The 16,678-nt window shown below is 42.6% G+C and overlaps 1 protein-coding gene across 1 annotated transcript in view; it reads left to right on the top strand.

Moving 5' to 3' along the window:
- Nucleotides 1–16,678, top strand: part of ARHGAP17 (Rho GTPase activating protein 17) — a 29,999-nt gene that overhangs the window by 11,633 nt on the left and 1,688 nt on the right. Inside the window, exons 2-18 of the mRNA XM_088537761.1 lie at nt 410–514; nt 1,341–1,417; nt 2,476–2,587; nt 2,783–2,859; nt 3,167–3,278; nt 4,193–4,261; nt 4,423–4,504; nt 6,220–6,347; nt 6,747–6,858; nt 7,416–7,497; nt 7,937–8,017; nt 8,801–8,914; nt 9,280–9,371; nt 9,508–9,664; nt 10,876–11,082; nt 12,701–12,864; nt 13,265–13,855. Of these exons, the coding sequence (XP_088393887.1) occupies nt 410–514; nt 1,341–1,417; nt 2,476–2,587; nt 2,783–2,859; nt 3,167–3,278; nt 4,193–4,261; nt 4,423–4,504; nt 6,220–6,347; nt 6,747–6,858; nt 7,416–7,497; nt 7,937–8,017; nt 8,801–8,914; nt 9,280–9,371; nt 9,508–9,664; nt 10,876–11,082; nt 12,701–12,864; nt 13,265–13,855 (2,362 nt within the window). The remainder of the gene's footprint in view (nt 1–409; nt 515–1,340; nt 1,418–2,475; nt 2,588–2,782; nt 2,860–3,166; nt 3,279–4,192; nt 4,262–4,422; nt 4,505–6,219; nt 6,348–6,746; nt 6,859–7,415; nt 7,498–7,936; nt 8,018–8,800; nt 8,915–9,279; nt 9,372–9,507; nt 9,665–10,875; nt 11,083–12,700; nt 12,865–13,264; nt 13,856–16,678) is intronic.

Below are 16,678 nucleotides of genomic sequence, written 5' to 3'. Positions count from 1 at the left end.
ATGGTATGATAGTGAAGGAATATTTTTTTTTTTTTTTTTTGGCGTTTTCTCCCTGGATTAGTGTTTAGGTATATGCCTGGTCCATCCATCACAGACTCCAGGTGACAAGTATCAAACTGACTCTTGCTCTTGCTGTGACAGAGCGGGGGGAGACTTTTCTCCCTTTCCTGTTCTATAGTGCTGTGGGCTATAGAACATTTGGAATGTTTCTGAGAACAAAATCAGTTCAAATCTTTCAAATGCATTTGCTGCCTGACAGTTCTGCCAAGGGTCTGAACTCCTTGTAAGCTTGAAAAATATGCAAGCCAAGACCAAACGTGATACAGAAGGAAGACTTTCTGCTGAGGCCAAGGAAATAACTTCTGGTTTTTGTTTTTCTTTTTCTCCTCTTCCTCCTCCCACAAACTAGATCGAGAGACGCCTCGACACAGTGAGGTCTGTGTGTCACATTTCGCAGAAGCGATTAATCGCCTGTTTTCAGGGCCAGCATGGCACAGATGCGGATAAGAGACATGTAAGTACTGCTGCTCTTTAGCTGGTCATCTTAGACTCGGCTGAATCCCACCTGTGTTTGCATCCCAATCCACCGCTGTGCCTCGTATTGTCCAAGAGAATAAAACTCCGTAGAGCCCCCTCGTGTGCCAGCGTTTGGTGGAGCGCTCGCCATGCTGCACCATCCGCGTGCAGGAAGCCGAGCGTGTCGGGACGCTTGCTCCTTTGTGCAGTGTGCTGAGTGCTCGCAGCTTCCCCAGACCCACCTCAGAAAAGAAGATTCTCCAGAACTCAATCAGGTTTCTCCTGTTTAGAATTGCCTGTGTGCATTGATGGCCAAAACTGAGCCGTCTGTTTCTATATGTGTGATTGATTTCTGACCCTTATCCTTCTTTAGGAAAACCATAGAAAAGGCTTTTAGAAATTGTTAAAACCAGAAATGACTAACCCTCAGGCTTTCTCCTTTTAGTGGTAAACGGTCCTTCTGAAAATACGGGGACAAAGAAGTAACCTCTGCGGAGGTGAATGACAAACTACTTCAATTTCAAGGAAAAGCTGTTTAGTTGTCTGTGACTAAAGGCAGTTTACGTTTTGAGGCGTGAGAAGTGAGAAGAAAGTGTTTTTAAAAGGATCTGAGAACAAGACTCTTGAGAACTGCTATTGAAGAGGTGTGATAAATAGGCTTGAAACTTCTTGTGACTTGGCATTTTCTTAAAGCCAAAGAATGAATTGGATATGTACATAATAGAAACTGTATGGAGAAGAAATTAGAGGCAGGTTGGAAATTTGGAGAGCTAGAGATGCTGAGTAGCATTAAGTAAAATAAGCACTGTTCCTTCTGTTCACAGAAAAAGCTTCCTCTAACAGCTCTTGCTCAAAATATGCAAGAAGGATCTATCCAGCTGAGTGATGAAACTCTGTTGGGGTAAGTGTCGGCCTTCGTTAGAACTGCAGTCTGCCATTTCGTTGTCTGCACAGCTACAGAAATGGAGCTGCAAAAAGACAGTTTTCCTGCAAAAGAATCTAGGCTCCTTCTTGAATCCTTAGGAAGAAAAAGTGAGCAAACATCTCTTTTTGAGTGATTCTGGGCAAGTTTTATGCTTGCTCTGAATTGCATTCCAGAGGATTCTGAGTCTTTCCACTGTTCAGAAAGAACCTAAGTTATCTATTGTAAAAGCCTTTGAAAATGCCCTTTTTTTAGTACATTAGTAAAGTGTTTGTTGTCTCCATTTGAAATGTAACCTGCAGTATGAGCACTGCATTCTGCAGCTCTGTGTTAATGGCTCCAGGCCTAGGATAATGCCCGTTCCCAGGTGCTGGCTAAGTGCAGCTTTGCAGCGTGCAGGGAAGCGTTGGGAGGAAAACAACATGGAAACCTGGAATGGCAGCACGAATGTGCTTCCCTGCTGCTGATGGACGCAGCGTAGACTGCCCGAAAAACCTGTGTGTGCATGTTTGTGAGCTGTTGCAGGAGGTTTATATAGCGATAACAGCCCTAAAGCAAATAAGGTTTATCTTTAGAACAGACTTAAAACAAAGGTCAGATCAAGAATTTGGAACCTGAGACTGCATGTGCGACTGTTGAGCTTTGTGGTGTTAAGAGACTTTTTCAAGTTAAAGAGACTTGAGGGAGAATTCCATATTATCTTGATCAATTTTCCTGTGTCTGGTAAGATGGAAGAATGGCCTTTGAAATAAATTCCAACTTTCCTATTCTTAGGGCCAGTATGAGAATTTTTAATGCCACCAGAAATATATAAATAGTGGTTATAGAATCCTTTAAGACAAAGGCTTAGTAACACTTTTCAGCTGTCCTATATTTTGCAGTGACAGCAGGAAGGCATCTTTTATGCCATCAAAGCTTTGCTTTATACAAAACACTGTTTCACAGGGGTAGCAGAGGCCACAGGACACAATTATTTTTGAATGTTTCTTCCTTAGTCGATAATAGTTAGTTACAACAGCTTTCTATAATTTTTAAAGGAAAATGCTAGATACATGTGGTGAAGCCGAGAATAAACTGGCAGTGGAACTCTCTCAGCATGAAGTACAGATCGAAAAAGAAATTTTAGATCCACTGAATCAACTGACAGAGGTAAGGCACTTCCCCCAACGGAGCAAGTCTGGATTCGTGTATAAACTAAGCACAAGGGTTTATCTCAATGTTAATAGTGGAACGGTTTGAAGTAGTCGTGCACTAACGCTGAAAAGTGAGTCTGAAATCCACAAAAATCTAGTAATTGTAGTACACAGGTTGAAAATAAACACAAGCCTTCATTTCTGCTTCTAGTCAGAGATTCCTAACATTCAGAAGCAGAGGAAGCAGCTTGCAAAGCTGGTGTTGGACTGGGATTCGGCAAGAGCAAGGTAAGAAGCAATTTTAATAGTTGTTCCCTAATCATGTTAACCTCTTGTTGGCATCTCATGGTGTCTGATCTGATGCTGGTATTTGTCTCAAAATGCTGCTGTACATCTGTCAATATTTACATGATAAATAATTGAAAGCTATCTCACAAATGGCAGTTTGCACACCCTAGGAAGTTCTGCTGGGGAAAACCTCTGAAACTGTTGGGTTTGTTTCATATCAAAATAAATCAGTTTTAGAAGGGACCCGTAGATGCAGTTTCTTTTGAAATAACAGATTTCACTGAATGACTAAACCTTCCTTCCACAGGTATAACCAAGCCCACAAGACTTCAGGAACAAATTTTCAAGTGCATCCTTCAAAAATAGAATCTCTCAAGGAAGAGATGGATGAAGCTGGAAATAAAGTAGAACAATGCAAGGTAGGAAATAAATCCTGTGCTTTACACACCTCTCAGGAGCAATTGTAGCAAACAGTGGGGTTGGTTCTATAAACCTTGCTTATGCACCTGGCTCTCTCATTAGCATGCTTGCAAACTAACGGGTTGTTAACAAAATGTATGTCTTGAAGCTATCGTTAGAGCTGGCTGAACTTTGTCCAAATTGCTTTAACTTGCTGAGAAACCTTGTTTTTGAAGATGCCTGTGTTACATTATTTGCAGAGCCTTGCCTCAGATGGTCAGGGCGTCTGTGTGCTTGTCCATGAACATGACTATATGGCACATAGTTCATTTACAATTTACAATTCTCAATGGTCAAATAGAGTGTTTTGCTGCAGCTCCCAATACCTTTTAGTAGTATTTGTCTTTGCATGCAAGGATTGACTATATTATAATACATTGCCATGCAATCCAATTGCTGACTTCATTGAGCAACTTCCTTAGTATATAAAACAATGCTAAGCAAAAATAATTCAGAATGCTTGAAAGAAAATGACTTTTTAAAAGCATCCTGCTAACTGTTCAGAAGTGAACTCCCCTCTATTGCCTCGATGCTGTACCTTGACTGTAACTTCACAGTGCACATTCCTTCCCTGCAAGTAGTAGCACATATATTCTGTGTTAATATGGACACCTGGATAGATGGGGTGTTCTTAGACAGCCTTCTCTGCTTTCAGCCCTACCATGAAGAGCTGCAGCTGCTACTGGCTCAGCTCATAAGCCTCTTTGGAGTCTACTCCCGTGTGTGTATAGAGTGGGTGGATTACAGGCTTTGTGCTGCCTGAATCAATAGTTCAAATTGGCTGCCAGCAAAATAAATGTATGTGGTTTTCTCTTTGCATGTAAGTTATAAATGTAATGTTTTGCACATCCCCCTTTTTTTTCTTTCTTCAAAGGATCAGCTAGCAGCAGACATGTATAACTTTGTGTCCAAAGAGGGGGAATACGCTAAATTCTTCGTTATGGTGAGTATTCTTTTTTGATATCACTGATTCCAGCATTTATGTGCATAGACACACATTCCTCAAAGTTTACATTTCGTGTACTAAACCTTCTAGCATTGTATTATATGTTCATCAGAAGCTAATGCTGTTTTTGTTTTTTAAAATGTGGCTTCTGTTCTCAGTTGTTAGAAGCACAAGCAGATTACCATAGAAAAGCATTAGCAGTCTTAGAAAAGGTCCTCCCCGAAATTCAAGCCCACCAAGGTAAAGTAACCTGTGCTCTGGCTGATGCTTCTCCTTGCCTGTGCCACCTATGCACAATACTCTCCTCCTTTATCTCGATTCTTTTGCATGCAGACTTCTTTCTTAAGGCCATTTTGATCTACCTAACAATTTTGCATTCACAAACATAATTCCATCTTTGCTGCATCTTCTGGAGTTCTCCGGTCATATTTTAACACACTAATAAAATATTAAGGATCTGTCTGATACCCAAGAGGGCAAAGGAAGGATTTTTGTTTCTTTTGTGCTCTTGTTCTCTCTTTCCTTGATATCATGTGGCCTTTTGTTAATTCATTCCTGGCTCTTCAGGGCAATGAAAATTTTCTGGTGAATTAGGAATTGTAAGATCCTTGTTTCTTAAATGATTGCTAGGGGCTATCAGGAAACCTCCCCAGGTTCAGTGGAGCTGACCATGCCATCCCTTTGCCTCGCACACATCAGGTTGCGGAGCTGGGCAGGTACCGGGTGGCAGAGCAGTGAGCGAGGGGCTCCGGCTCTGCGCCAGCCTCTCCGGGGAGCACGAGTCCAGGGGTGTCGGGACACCCGCGGGGCTGCTGGCTCTGAGCAGGACTTTGAGCCGAGCCTGAGACGGCTGAGCCTGAGCTCAACGAGGCTCCAGAGCATCTAGGCAAGTTGGAACAACTGAAGCTGGAGATACCGAGAAATATGAGAGTATTGATGAAAGATAGTGTTGAATATCTGTGCTGTATACATCTGGTGGGAGGGAAGCTACCGCAGGGAAATCGTGCTTACCCACCTCAGAAGGGCTTTAGGGCTGTCTGGTAGGTTCTCTGTTTACAGGGTGCAGAGCTGACTGGGCTAGATCTTATTTCTTAGCTGCTTGGCACAAAGCTCTTCATGTGGTGAGGGTTGCAGAAGAGGTTGTCGTTTTTAAAAGACATAGTAGGAGGCAGCGCACCCAGAGTCTGAGATCTAATACGACCTCAGTTATGTTTCTACCTGGAATATAAGTGACTTTGTGCTCTCTCTTCCTAATGTTGCTGTATCTCGCAAAACCTCTCCACAGAAGAAATAAGGCATCTGAACTAACAATAACTTATTCACGTCTGCATTTTTCAATTAAAATAGCAGAAAAAACTTGGGAGGGGAAGTCGCTCATAGGAAAGAGGGAATGTACATGCCATTTAGAGAAGCACTTGCACCATTTTTGACTTTCAAAACTAATCAATAATTAAGAGAAATTGAGTTGGAAAAATCATGAAATTGGTACAGTGATGGGCTGTTAACATGGCAGTTCTAATGCAAGACATAGGATTTCTTTAAATTGTCCGTAAACTCTATGTTAACTAAATATTCGGTATATTTTATGCGTATGTGTCTGTGCTGAATACAGTTAAAACTTTAAGAAAGGCCCAAGTTATGCAATGAGGGCAGAACTTGCTCCAAGGTTACCGCAGAGCTGAGCTGCCGGGTGGCAGCAGAGCTGGTGTAACTCGGAGCTGCGGAGGGTGCGTGTGTGTCTGTGCAGAAAGATGCACAGGGCTGGTACTCGGGAATACCTGCAGGCTCATTTTACTCATGATACAAGAGATTTTACCAATCAGGGGCTCTAAAACTTCTATTGCATTCTTAAAATTCCTTTGCTCAACTGGGGGCTTTCTTCTTTTCCTGTGCGGAGCATAGTTCAAGTTATTTTGTTAGATATATTGCTCAGTGTTTTGATACTCTCCAACTAGACAAATGGACTGAAAAGCCAGCTTTTGGAACGCCTTTGGAAGAGCATCTCAAACGCAGCGGTCGTGAAATTGCAGTCCCTATCGAAGCCTGTGTGATGATGCTTTTGGAAACAGGAATGAAAGAGGAGGTAGGCAGTACCCTTCCACGCCCTGGGAATGAAGGGGAATAAGGAGCCTGGTGAGGCTAACAGACTGGTGTCTGTGTTTATCTCTGTATACTTTAGCAAAGTGCCTAATGATTTTCCTGTGTTACTGTATATCATAAAACTCTTAGAAGCCTTGGACACTATTTGAAATACCTCTGAGATGTAGTACAGCCAGAATGAAAAAGCAAGACGGGCTAGGGCAGGAGGGGCCTGAAGAGTTATTCAGTAGCTGGAATACACGAAGAGCTAACTTGGTCATAACCAAGTATGATTATACTGAAATTGAAACTGCTCTGAAAAGAGGCTGATACAACTTTTGCTATTTCATGCTTGTAATAACATGTTGGTATCAGTCAAAGACATCTGATGCTTATTATGCAGGGCTTATTCAGAATCGCTGCTGGAGCCTCCAAATTAAAAAAACTGAAAGCTGCCTTGGACTGTTCAACTTCCCAGCTCGATGAGTTTTATTCTGACCCTCACGCCGTTGCAGGTATTGTCAATGTTCTCACTCAAACCCTGATATAAGTTGATGCAATGGAAGCTTATTCTGTTGGTTCACTGATTGAGGTGCTGCTCTCTGCACGAGTAAACTGTAAATGAAAGTGAATTGCAGCTGGCTGCACTGCAGAACCTCGCACAGATCAAGCACAGAGCGTGCATACTGATCACACTCAGTATTTATCCCTGCAGGTCAGAGCTGTGTTTAAAATTCAGGTGATCATGGTAATTCCAGTATCGTATTTCTTCTCATGACAGGAGCGTTAACACAATCAAGGGAGATTGAAACCATCTGTAGCTTTAACGTGTCTCTCCTACAGAGGGATGACTCAAAGTTTTATAGCATGAGTTTCACATTACAGCAATTGCCAGATGACTTCTTGTGTTAAGTGCTGAGCAGATATACTGCAGACATGTCAAGTCTTCCTACTGTTTCACTGCAATTTAGGCCCTGTTGCACAGATAAAATGGCCAGTCTAAGACCAGAGTTTTAAAGGAAATCTGAAGGTGTTGGCTAAGAAGTTTGTCTTTTTCTGGGCTACATTGCAGGTGCCTTAAAATCCTATTTGCGAGAGCTGCCAGAGCCTTTAATGACATACAGTTTATATGAAGAATGGACACAAGCCGCAAAGTGAGTATACTAAAAATGCATGTACAGAAAATATTGCACTTTTTAATCAAATTTCCTTATGTATGGATTTAAAAGAAAAGTCCAGACTCACACAGTTGAATTTTCTGGTTGAACTAGTGGATATCTTGTGTACTGTATTATTTTAAATTGTGTCATAACTTTACAGTGATTGTATTAAAACATATTGGTGAAACCCCTTACAGTTTTATGCTTAAACACAAGGGCTGTTTCAGGCTATTGCCCTTATAGTATTGATGCTGTAAGCAGCCTTTTTTAATGGAAAATTAATTTGGGAATTTGAAAAGTAGGTTGAGTACCTTTCCTTTTAGTCCAAATAAATATACTATTTTGCATCAATTAATTCAGTCCTTGCTCATGGAAGAAACAATCATTTTCTGATCTGAAAGTATGATTTACTGGAAATGTCTTTTCCCTGCAGTATTCAGGACCAGGATAAGAAGCTACAAGAATTGTGGAAAATTTGTAACAGATTGCCTAAGCATTACCATGCCAATTTCAGGTATGAATGAGCAGCTGCTGGCATCCAGCAGAGCAGCATTAATGCTAGAGCATCCCCTGTCGTGGAGCTGATCAAGCAAAACTCTCATCCAGTTTTTTTCTTGGCCATGTTCCATTCGGGTATTCTGTTTTATCTATCAAGTAACTGGCATGCTTTGGTGGGGTGACTGATATATATATATATATATATGTATATATGTATATATATTTTAAATCGGGTTAATTCGTTACTGACTGTAAAAAAAAATGATGCTCGGAATTCTGCCACTTATACTGTCAACACTATGACATTTTTCATGACTTTTCACCCGCTAGCCTCTTGCTTTTTAGGCTTAAAAATATCACCTGGATGCATCTTATGCATTTTATTTTTTCCTTTGGGCTTTACCTTTTGGGAATGAAACAGAATAAAAATCTGACCCTTAATTAAAACTGTGGAAATTCCATTAAATGACATGAAAACAGATGTTGGTAGGCATTCTCTATCTAAATATTTTTTTCTGAAAGTCTGTGCTGCTTGAATTAAAAGCGTAGTAGGCAACTGCTGAGTAAAAGATCTCTTAGTCTTTTGTGCCTTGGGAAATTGCCTTTAGGAGCTCTTGAGCTTGGCTTAGAGCATTTCTTGGTGATAGCACCTAAGTTGTAATGTCCTCTCAAATGAACAGCAGAACTATTATTTGCCATAAAAACAAATTATGTCCTAATATAAGCAAAGTACTAGAATATATTGTTGTGTGGGAAAAGTTCTTGTTGCCATATTCAATGATTTCTTTCCTTTTTGTAGGTATTTAATCAAATTTTTAGCAAAGCTTGCACAAAACAGCGATGTTAACAAAATGACACCTAGCAATGTTGCAATAGTCCTGGGCCCCAACTTATTATGGGCAAAGAATGAAGGGTAAGTTGTTGTAGAAATGCCTCAAAGTAAAACGTAAGTGAAGATGTAGAGCTTCTCATCAAATTATTCTAAATCATGCAGACTATTCACAGCAGAGTGTTTGCCTAAAAAATAAATATTTTAAACATGCCTTAAAACTGTGCATCCAGATAGTCTTTAGATTTGCATCTTTTAGGACTCTCTTTAATGTTATAAGCTTTATTAAATATTCTAAATTTCATCGAAGTGTGAAGTTGCCTTTTATGTGGTATTTAAGCCTTGATACATCATACTTAGCAAAATCTGCCATTTAGGCAAGATGCAACCTTCTTATATTTTCTTATTTGGGAATTCCGTATAAACTGTTGTCTGAATTTTGTCCGCAGATCCCTTGCTGAAATGGCAGCTGCAACTTCAGTTCATGTGGTAGCAATTATTGAGCCAATTATTCAGCATGCAGACTGGTTCTTCCCTGGAGGTAAATTCTTGCTGTAGCATAAGGAATTTAGTATTTTTTTGTAGCCCTGTGAAGGTAAAACTTCAATAGTTTTTTGTGTTGAGGCTACATTTTGTGATTGCATGAGTTTTTTTTTTTTTTTTTTTTTTTTTTCCAGAACAAGATTTCAATGTGTCCGGGGCGTTTGTTGCAGTTCCTGCTGTTAATTCAAATCACTTGTCACACACTGGGAATGAATACGAATCTGGGACACTGGAACGGAAGAGGCCTGTTAGTATGGCTGTTATGGAAGGGGATCTGTTGAAGAAGGAAAGGTATGCTTCATTCTTGGATTCAGTTTCAAATATTAGCTCACTCCTGAGAGCTGGCCTGCTAAGGAGGTGGTAATTGGACACACTTGTATTGGTCTCAGGAGGAGAGTTCTATGGAAATAGTATAGATAACAGCAGTGATTTATTTCCCCTCATGTTGTTGCAGCCTGAGGAAGGTTCAAAGGTAACGTACTGGTATTTCCTTCTGGTTATACTCAATGCATGACTAAAAAACAAGCAGATAATCACTGCTTCCAGTTACCGTCTTCCTGTTACAGATCTGGGGGTCTGAAATCCAGAGACAGAAGGGTGTTTCTAGTAACATCTATGAGTATCTAACCTCTGATGTTCCATGGCTTCTTTCCCAAGCCCATAAGCTGAGGTGGTGTTACCTGGTGCCTTCATGATAAGACTTCTGATTTGATGATGGTACAGTATACCACAGCAGATAGAATGCTTCAAAAAGTGCTGTTTTTCCATATAACATGTAGTGTAATGCTCATTTATTATCATTCATATCATGAATATTCAAGTGACGTGCTGTTTTGTTTCTAGCTATTTCTGCAAATGTTAAATTGTTACCTAAATGTTAACTATGGCTAGACATGTGGATTTATCAGCACTGACAGAAGGAGGAAAAGAAAATGGGTTCAAGGCTCACTGTCTTTAATAGAGCAGGGATAAAATTCACTCTTAGAATCCATGTGCTGTTTGCATTCTGAAATTCATGAGAATTTCAGTCTGTTTATCCATAGTTAAATAGGGGTACTTTTCTTTTTTCTGCTTTAAACAATGCAAATCATAACAGCGTACATCCAGCAGCATTATTTGATAGTCTGTCTTGAAGTCACGTACAGGGCCGTAGAGACTGTGTGTAATAAAATTAGTGTGGCAAAACATTCAAACTGGTACCTGAGGATATGTATGTATTAACATTTAAAACTGCCGAGTTGTTTGACCCCATTGTCATCAATGTCTGTGTGCAGATGTAATGGAGCAGTTTGTCCCCGTCACGTGTAGCTCACCGCTCTGTGTGGATAGGAGTATCGTTGCATGTCTTAACATTTCCGGTGTTCTACGCAGAAAGCTGCAGCTTTCCTCGTTGCGGCTTTGCATGCTGAGCCCCAGGGGCCGCGTTTGTCCCCGCGGGCCGTCCCCGCGCTCGTGGCCCGGAGTCTCCCGCACGGTGTGTTGACCCTTTCTTCTCTCTGTAGCTTTGGCGCGAAGGCCGCGGAGCTGCCGGCGCCGCCGCGGCGATGTGGCACTGTAAGCAGGAAGCACACATCCCCGGCGTGCCAGCCGCCCGCGCCGCCCGGCGAGCCCGGCGCCGCCGAGCCGCCCGCGCCGCCCGCCGAGCCCGGCCCCGCGGGCGCCGCTGCCGCCGCGGAGCCCGCACAGAGCCGCGGCGGCGACGATGGCAGGTAAGAGCGCGGCGCCCGCGGCCCGGCGCGGCACCAAACTGAGAGTCGCTGCGGTGCCCCGTGTCACCTCCCGGAACGGGAGTGTGCGCAAAGGCACTGCGGGAGAGACCTCCCCCGGGTGTATTGACAGCCTTAATGAGCATCCCTTGCGGAACCGATCCTCCAAAAGAGACTACTTGGAAAAAAATCATGAAATATGCCAGCAAAAAACAAACAAACAAAAAGCCCTCCCCTGCTGCGGTCCATGGTGACCGCTGCAGGCTGTGCCCTGGAGGTGGCCGTGCGACGCGACTGTCAGTTTTCTGCTGAAGCAAAAGCTCTCAATGTACTAGAAACCTGCTGTGCTTGTGTGGGTTCTGTACTTGTTTGGGTTCTGTACGTGTTACCTGGATTTGTGTCTTTGTCTGTAGCCAAGTGTTACTGGTGACCAGACTTTCTAGCAAGCTGGAAGTCACTTTATTACGTTTCAGTAATGATTTCTTTAGCATTTGCATCTATTCAGGGTGTTTTGCTACTTAATATGGAGATGTCGTGCAGTCATATCCCAGGTGTTATAGCTGGATTCCAAGATACTTGCTGTAGATTTGTGTGCAAGGTGAAAGCAGCGCGTTGCTTTCAGTAGCTAAAACTGTGTGGTCTGAGATGGGAAACCACCTGTCAGTGCATAGCAGCCTCCTGCAGAAATCAGCACCATAAAATATCACCACGGGGTTCCCCAAAGCATGGACTCTTCTGCATATATCTTTGTCAGCAGACCTTTTTTGTTTTTGCAAGTGTGTCCGTGACGAAAGACCCGCATTTCTAACTTGGAAAATACTTATCAATTAGAGAACACTTCAGGCAAATGCAGGATGATATAATTTTTCTAGCTTACTTAAAACTTGTTTAAAGCTTGTTTAAAGCGCTATTAAAACTTTTTATTTCATAAGTCCAGATGATTATTTAGGGGAGCTGGGGCTTCCTGGGGGTGCAGCCCCTCATTTAGCTACTCCCTGTAGACGGTTTCCTGCAGACAGAAGGGCCCTGTCCGTGTGCAGTGGCAGAAAGCAGGTCGTGTCGTTCATGGATCTGGGGGCAGTTGGTTGGTCGTGGGTTTTTCGTTTTTAATATTTTTCCTGACAGCTTTGCAGATTGCCCACACTTGGTCCTTGGTAGTTGCATATACCAGATACCTGCCAGAATATTTTTAAAAGGCTGCTATTGGGATGATAGGTATATTCAGGGGATGAACTGGAAGAATTAATTTATTGGAACTTTAATGTCGGGAGACTTTAAAGGATCTCCAAATGCACTGAGGGTGCTGCAGTTTGGAGACTGAACACTAGTTGAGGGTATTTTGTTCAGACAGGTGTGGTGATGATGCAGTGCTGCTTCAATTCTCGATTTAATTTTTGTAAGTAATAATCTGCTATGCAGATTTGCTTGAAGCCTACGTGGGAGCTCTTTGAGTCCTGGGAGGGTTCAGTCTGCTATCAAATATCAGCCAGTGCAGACATTTTTCTAAAGGCCTTGAGGTTCAGAAGTAGAACACGGTTCATAATGCAAACCTTAACGGGTGCAGCTCATCTGGGCGAGGCATTTTATGATCACTTTCTTATTTATCTATTTTAATTTTCAGTAACGCCAAACCTAAGGACTCTGCATCTTCAGCTACTCCTCCACCGCTGAGAAACGGTGGGCACGCAGGCGCTGTCCAGAATCAATCAGCAAGTAGCACTAATCAGCTTGCTGTTAATCAGCCGCAGAATGCAGCAGGTCCCAGCCCCCATTCAATGAGGCGAGGTGTGTTTTTAATTCTGTTTTAAAACCACTAAGCTGCAGTTCTTTCAATGTACTGACAAAATGTTTGCTGAAGTAACTTTGCCAGTATCTCTTATCCTTTATTTCCAGGCAATAGTTTAATACTTCTACATGTCACTAAGGCCTGGCTAATTGCATCTTTGGGCTCTTTCATGAATGTTTTAGTAATGTTATCAACACTATTTAACTAAAATCATTTAAAGGCTATTGATTAGTAAATCTGTATATGCGTTTTGGTAGCTCCATATGGCTACCGTTTTTATTTAATAATGCCCCATTGTATTTGGATAGTGTACTTGGTTCTTTCCCCTCGCGGTGGGTGTGTTGGAGGAGTTTGCTCTGGCCATCCCCCATGCTGAGGTGCCCCCTCTTCTCTCCCCAGCCGTGAAGAAGCCAGCCCCGGCGCCTCCCAAGCCGGCCAACCCTCCGCCGGGGAGCCCCGGCGCCGCGGCCCAGCCGCCCTCCGTGTCCCCAAAGCCGCCGGCCAGAAGTTCTTCTCCTCCCGGTCAACACGCGAGCCAAGGGGCGGCGCAGAGCTGCCCTGCGCAGGTCTCCGCGCCGCGCAGATACTCCAGCAGCCTGTCCCCCATCCAGGCTCCCAGCCACCCGCCTCCGCAGCCCCCGACACAGGCTACTCCTCCCCTGCAGCCCAAAGCCAACAGCCCGGCGGCCAGCGGCGAGCACGGACCAGAGCAGCCCTGTTACACTCCTCCGCAGACTCCGACTCCTCCCGATACTCCCCCGCTAGGAAAACACAGCGTTAGTTCCCCGCTGTCGCAGCCGCCGCCGGCTCCTCAGGAGACAGCCCAGTCTCACTCTCCTCCTCACACCGGTACCCTGCCGAGGCCGCGGCCGGTACCAAAGCCCAGGAACAGACCCAGTGTTCCCCCTCCGCCTCATCCTCCCGCTCCGCACGCGGCTGGAGACGGTGGAGGGACGAACCCCGCACAGACAGCTTCCAAACTAGTAACAGGTAAGTGCAATGTTTGCTCTTACTGCCTCCTCGGGGAGCGCCAGCAGAGGAACTCATGTCTGCAGCTGTAAATTAGTCCTTTTGGAGAGCATCCAAAGGACAAGTAACAGTTAGGATACGGAGTTGCTGATGCCCTGTTAAAATGCTCATGCCTGCTGTGGTGCCCCAGGATTTTGGGCAGCAGCTTCCACAGTGAAGGTCTCTTGGGGCAAAGCAGAGAGGAGTGTGTGTTAGTTTGCTTTATTTTTTGCTGCTTTGGAAGCAGAACACCATTACAGCAATAAAATTGTCGCCTCCTCAGGCTTCTATGAAAAGGCGAATCATCGGAGGAGGGAGTTAGTGTGTTGGGGCATACACAGAGGATAAGTAGACAGTGTGTTTTGGCACTTCGTACCCGTTATAATAAAGATATTAGTCGTGAATGTTTTGCCTTGAAAACTAACCGTTCCAATGCTTTTAAGTTGGACATCCAGAAGTTGAAGAATCAACTAAATTAAATGTAATAGATCAATTTCTAGATACATCTCCCTGTTTTGAATCCATCTTGTTTCTCTGTTTTTAGACATGAAGTACAGATGACTTTTCTGTCTTCTCTAGGAACTTCATGAAATTTGTAGTTCTTAGTTTGGGGGCTAACATTCATCTAAATCTTGGGGAAAAATGACAGTGCTTATCAGATCTTCAAATGTTCTGCTAAGTTTCTGCTTATTTTAGGCACTTTTGAAGGAAAAGGCAGTCAATGCAAGAGACTAAAGCTTTAAAATCTGCTTATAGTCAGTAATGGTTAAAACTTTCCAATGATGCTGCAGTGTGTCTAGAATGAGAGTTATGTTTTGGAATGCAAAGTATATTCTGATGCCTAACAGCTGTACCCCATGGTGCCTTCACAGGTGGGGATGGTTACTGCGAATAAGGTTTGTACTGACCAGAAACATGCAATATAGCTAAAATGCTCCTGCACAGCCATATTTTATTTGTAGCTTTATTTTGTATATGCGCTTTGGAATATGTGCTCTGTCGACTCTGCATTTTATTTCATTACCACGTATCATTCTGTTTGTAAAAGATATTAAGACATATGCTTATTTAAATAATCCTGTGATCATTAAACTTTGAATAAGTCATAAAAATAGTCATATCCCTTAAACGAAGTGAATAACACTTTAAAAAGTGTTGACGCAAAGGCACCAAAACTGCCACTCCAGCAGTTAAGTGTGAATCAATGACCTGTTTAAAATAGGTGTGTTCCCATCAGTATAGGGAAATGTTGCAGCTTATATATATATATTTTTTCTCAATGTTTTGCGTGTGTGTTTTTAATATAGCTTTCACTTTAGGATTTCAATTATTTTTAACTACCTAGGATTTATTTGTGCAAAATACACGCTCGTGTGACTAAATCCCTTTGCAGAAAAGCACCCAGCAGCATCTCTGCATTCTGGCATGTTTGCCTTTGCATTCTGTCAAGCCAAGCCTCACTAATAGTACTAGTCCGTTCAACTGCAACTGCCAAACAATATGTGTTAATAATCTTCCTGTGCCTATAGAGTGGTTTAGAGGTGATACCTTTCTAATATAACCACCACAGACTGAATATGTTGAGGCTTCTTGAAGTATCTCAGGATGTGCCTTAGTTTACAGGAAAGATGCTGAAATTAGCATTGGATTGACAGTCAGCTAGGAAGTACACTCTTTTGAATAAGAGAAACTAGCAATAAATGAGCTTGTAAACAACTGAAAAGCACCTCTTCTTTTTCAAACAAACTCCTATCTGATCATACGCTTGTTCTTTTGTCTGTAACCCTAAAATAAAAAGACAATTTATATCAGGCCTGAATTCAGAAATCCCAGAATCCCAGAATGGCTGAGGTTGGAAGGGACCTCTAGGGACCATCTAGTCCAACCCCCTGCTCCAGCAGGGACACCCAGAGCACGGGGCACAGGGTGGCATCCAGGTGGATTTGGAAGATCAAATAAGGCTGGGGTTTGGGTCTTTACAGAACTTGCCATGAAATGAGATTTAAAACATGGCTAATGAGTCCAACTTCAGGAGGCTCCACCTTCTTTGCTACATCCTGGTTTGTAGATTCACTGCCTCTGTCTTCACTTTGGAATTTTTCTAGTTCTGATGCAAAAAGCTTTAATGATAGCACACTTTCTTACTCTAGTTAAACAGGAGAAATATTTGTCTTCCATATGGGAATAAATATATGTCATAATATCAGAAGTTGAAATCCTGAAGTATTTTCAGGATGCAGTTGAATTTCTTTGTCCATGCACTGGGCTTTAGAAATGCTTCAAATCCTATTAATGGTTTTAAAGGCATAAGCCCTAGGAAGGACTATTCTAATCAAGAATTTTATTAAACAATCTAGATGTTTGACCAGCATTCAGTATGAACTGTATTGGAAAGTTTGATGGTAAGGAAAAGGCATCTGATTGGCCCCAAATGTTTCTAACTCATAATCATGCGTGTGCTGATGCCCACTACTAACCCGTCCCCCTGACGCTGCTCGCCTGCCTTCTCGTCAGTGCAGCATGCAGAGAGAAAAGGCTCCGTCTTACGCTTGCTCTTGCATTAACACACTAAAAGCATTGATGACTAGATCATAAAGTTCATGTTGTGACTGGCCAGTTTCATGTCGTATGTTTGTTTTCACTTAATAGACATTAAGATCTGGAAATTCTTGTGTTTTTTACAAAAGTTCGTTTTGTATTTGAAGAAGCTGTATCATTCGTGTGTCAATCGAATGTTTTCCTGTGTCACCTCACATTTTCAGTTACCTCCTTGTCTGGTTCGTTTTCTAGTGTGCAGCAGTGGTA

This window comes from Tinamus guttatus, unplaced genomic scaffold (genome assembly GCF_059628265.1).
Source record: "Tinamus guttatus ecotype Peru unplaced genomic scaffold, ASM5962826v1 Tinamus_guttatus_pri_ptg000861l, whole genome shotgun sequence".
Classification (NCBI taxonomy): Eukaryota; Metazoa; Chordata; class Aves; order Tinamiformes; family Tinamidae; genus Tinamus; species Tinamus guttatus.
This window is presented reverse-complemented; position numbering and strand designations above follow the sequence as displayed.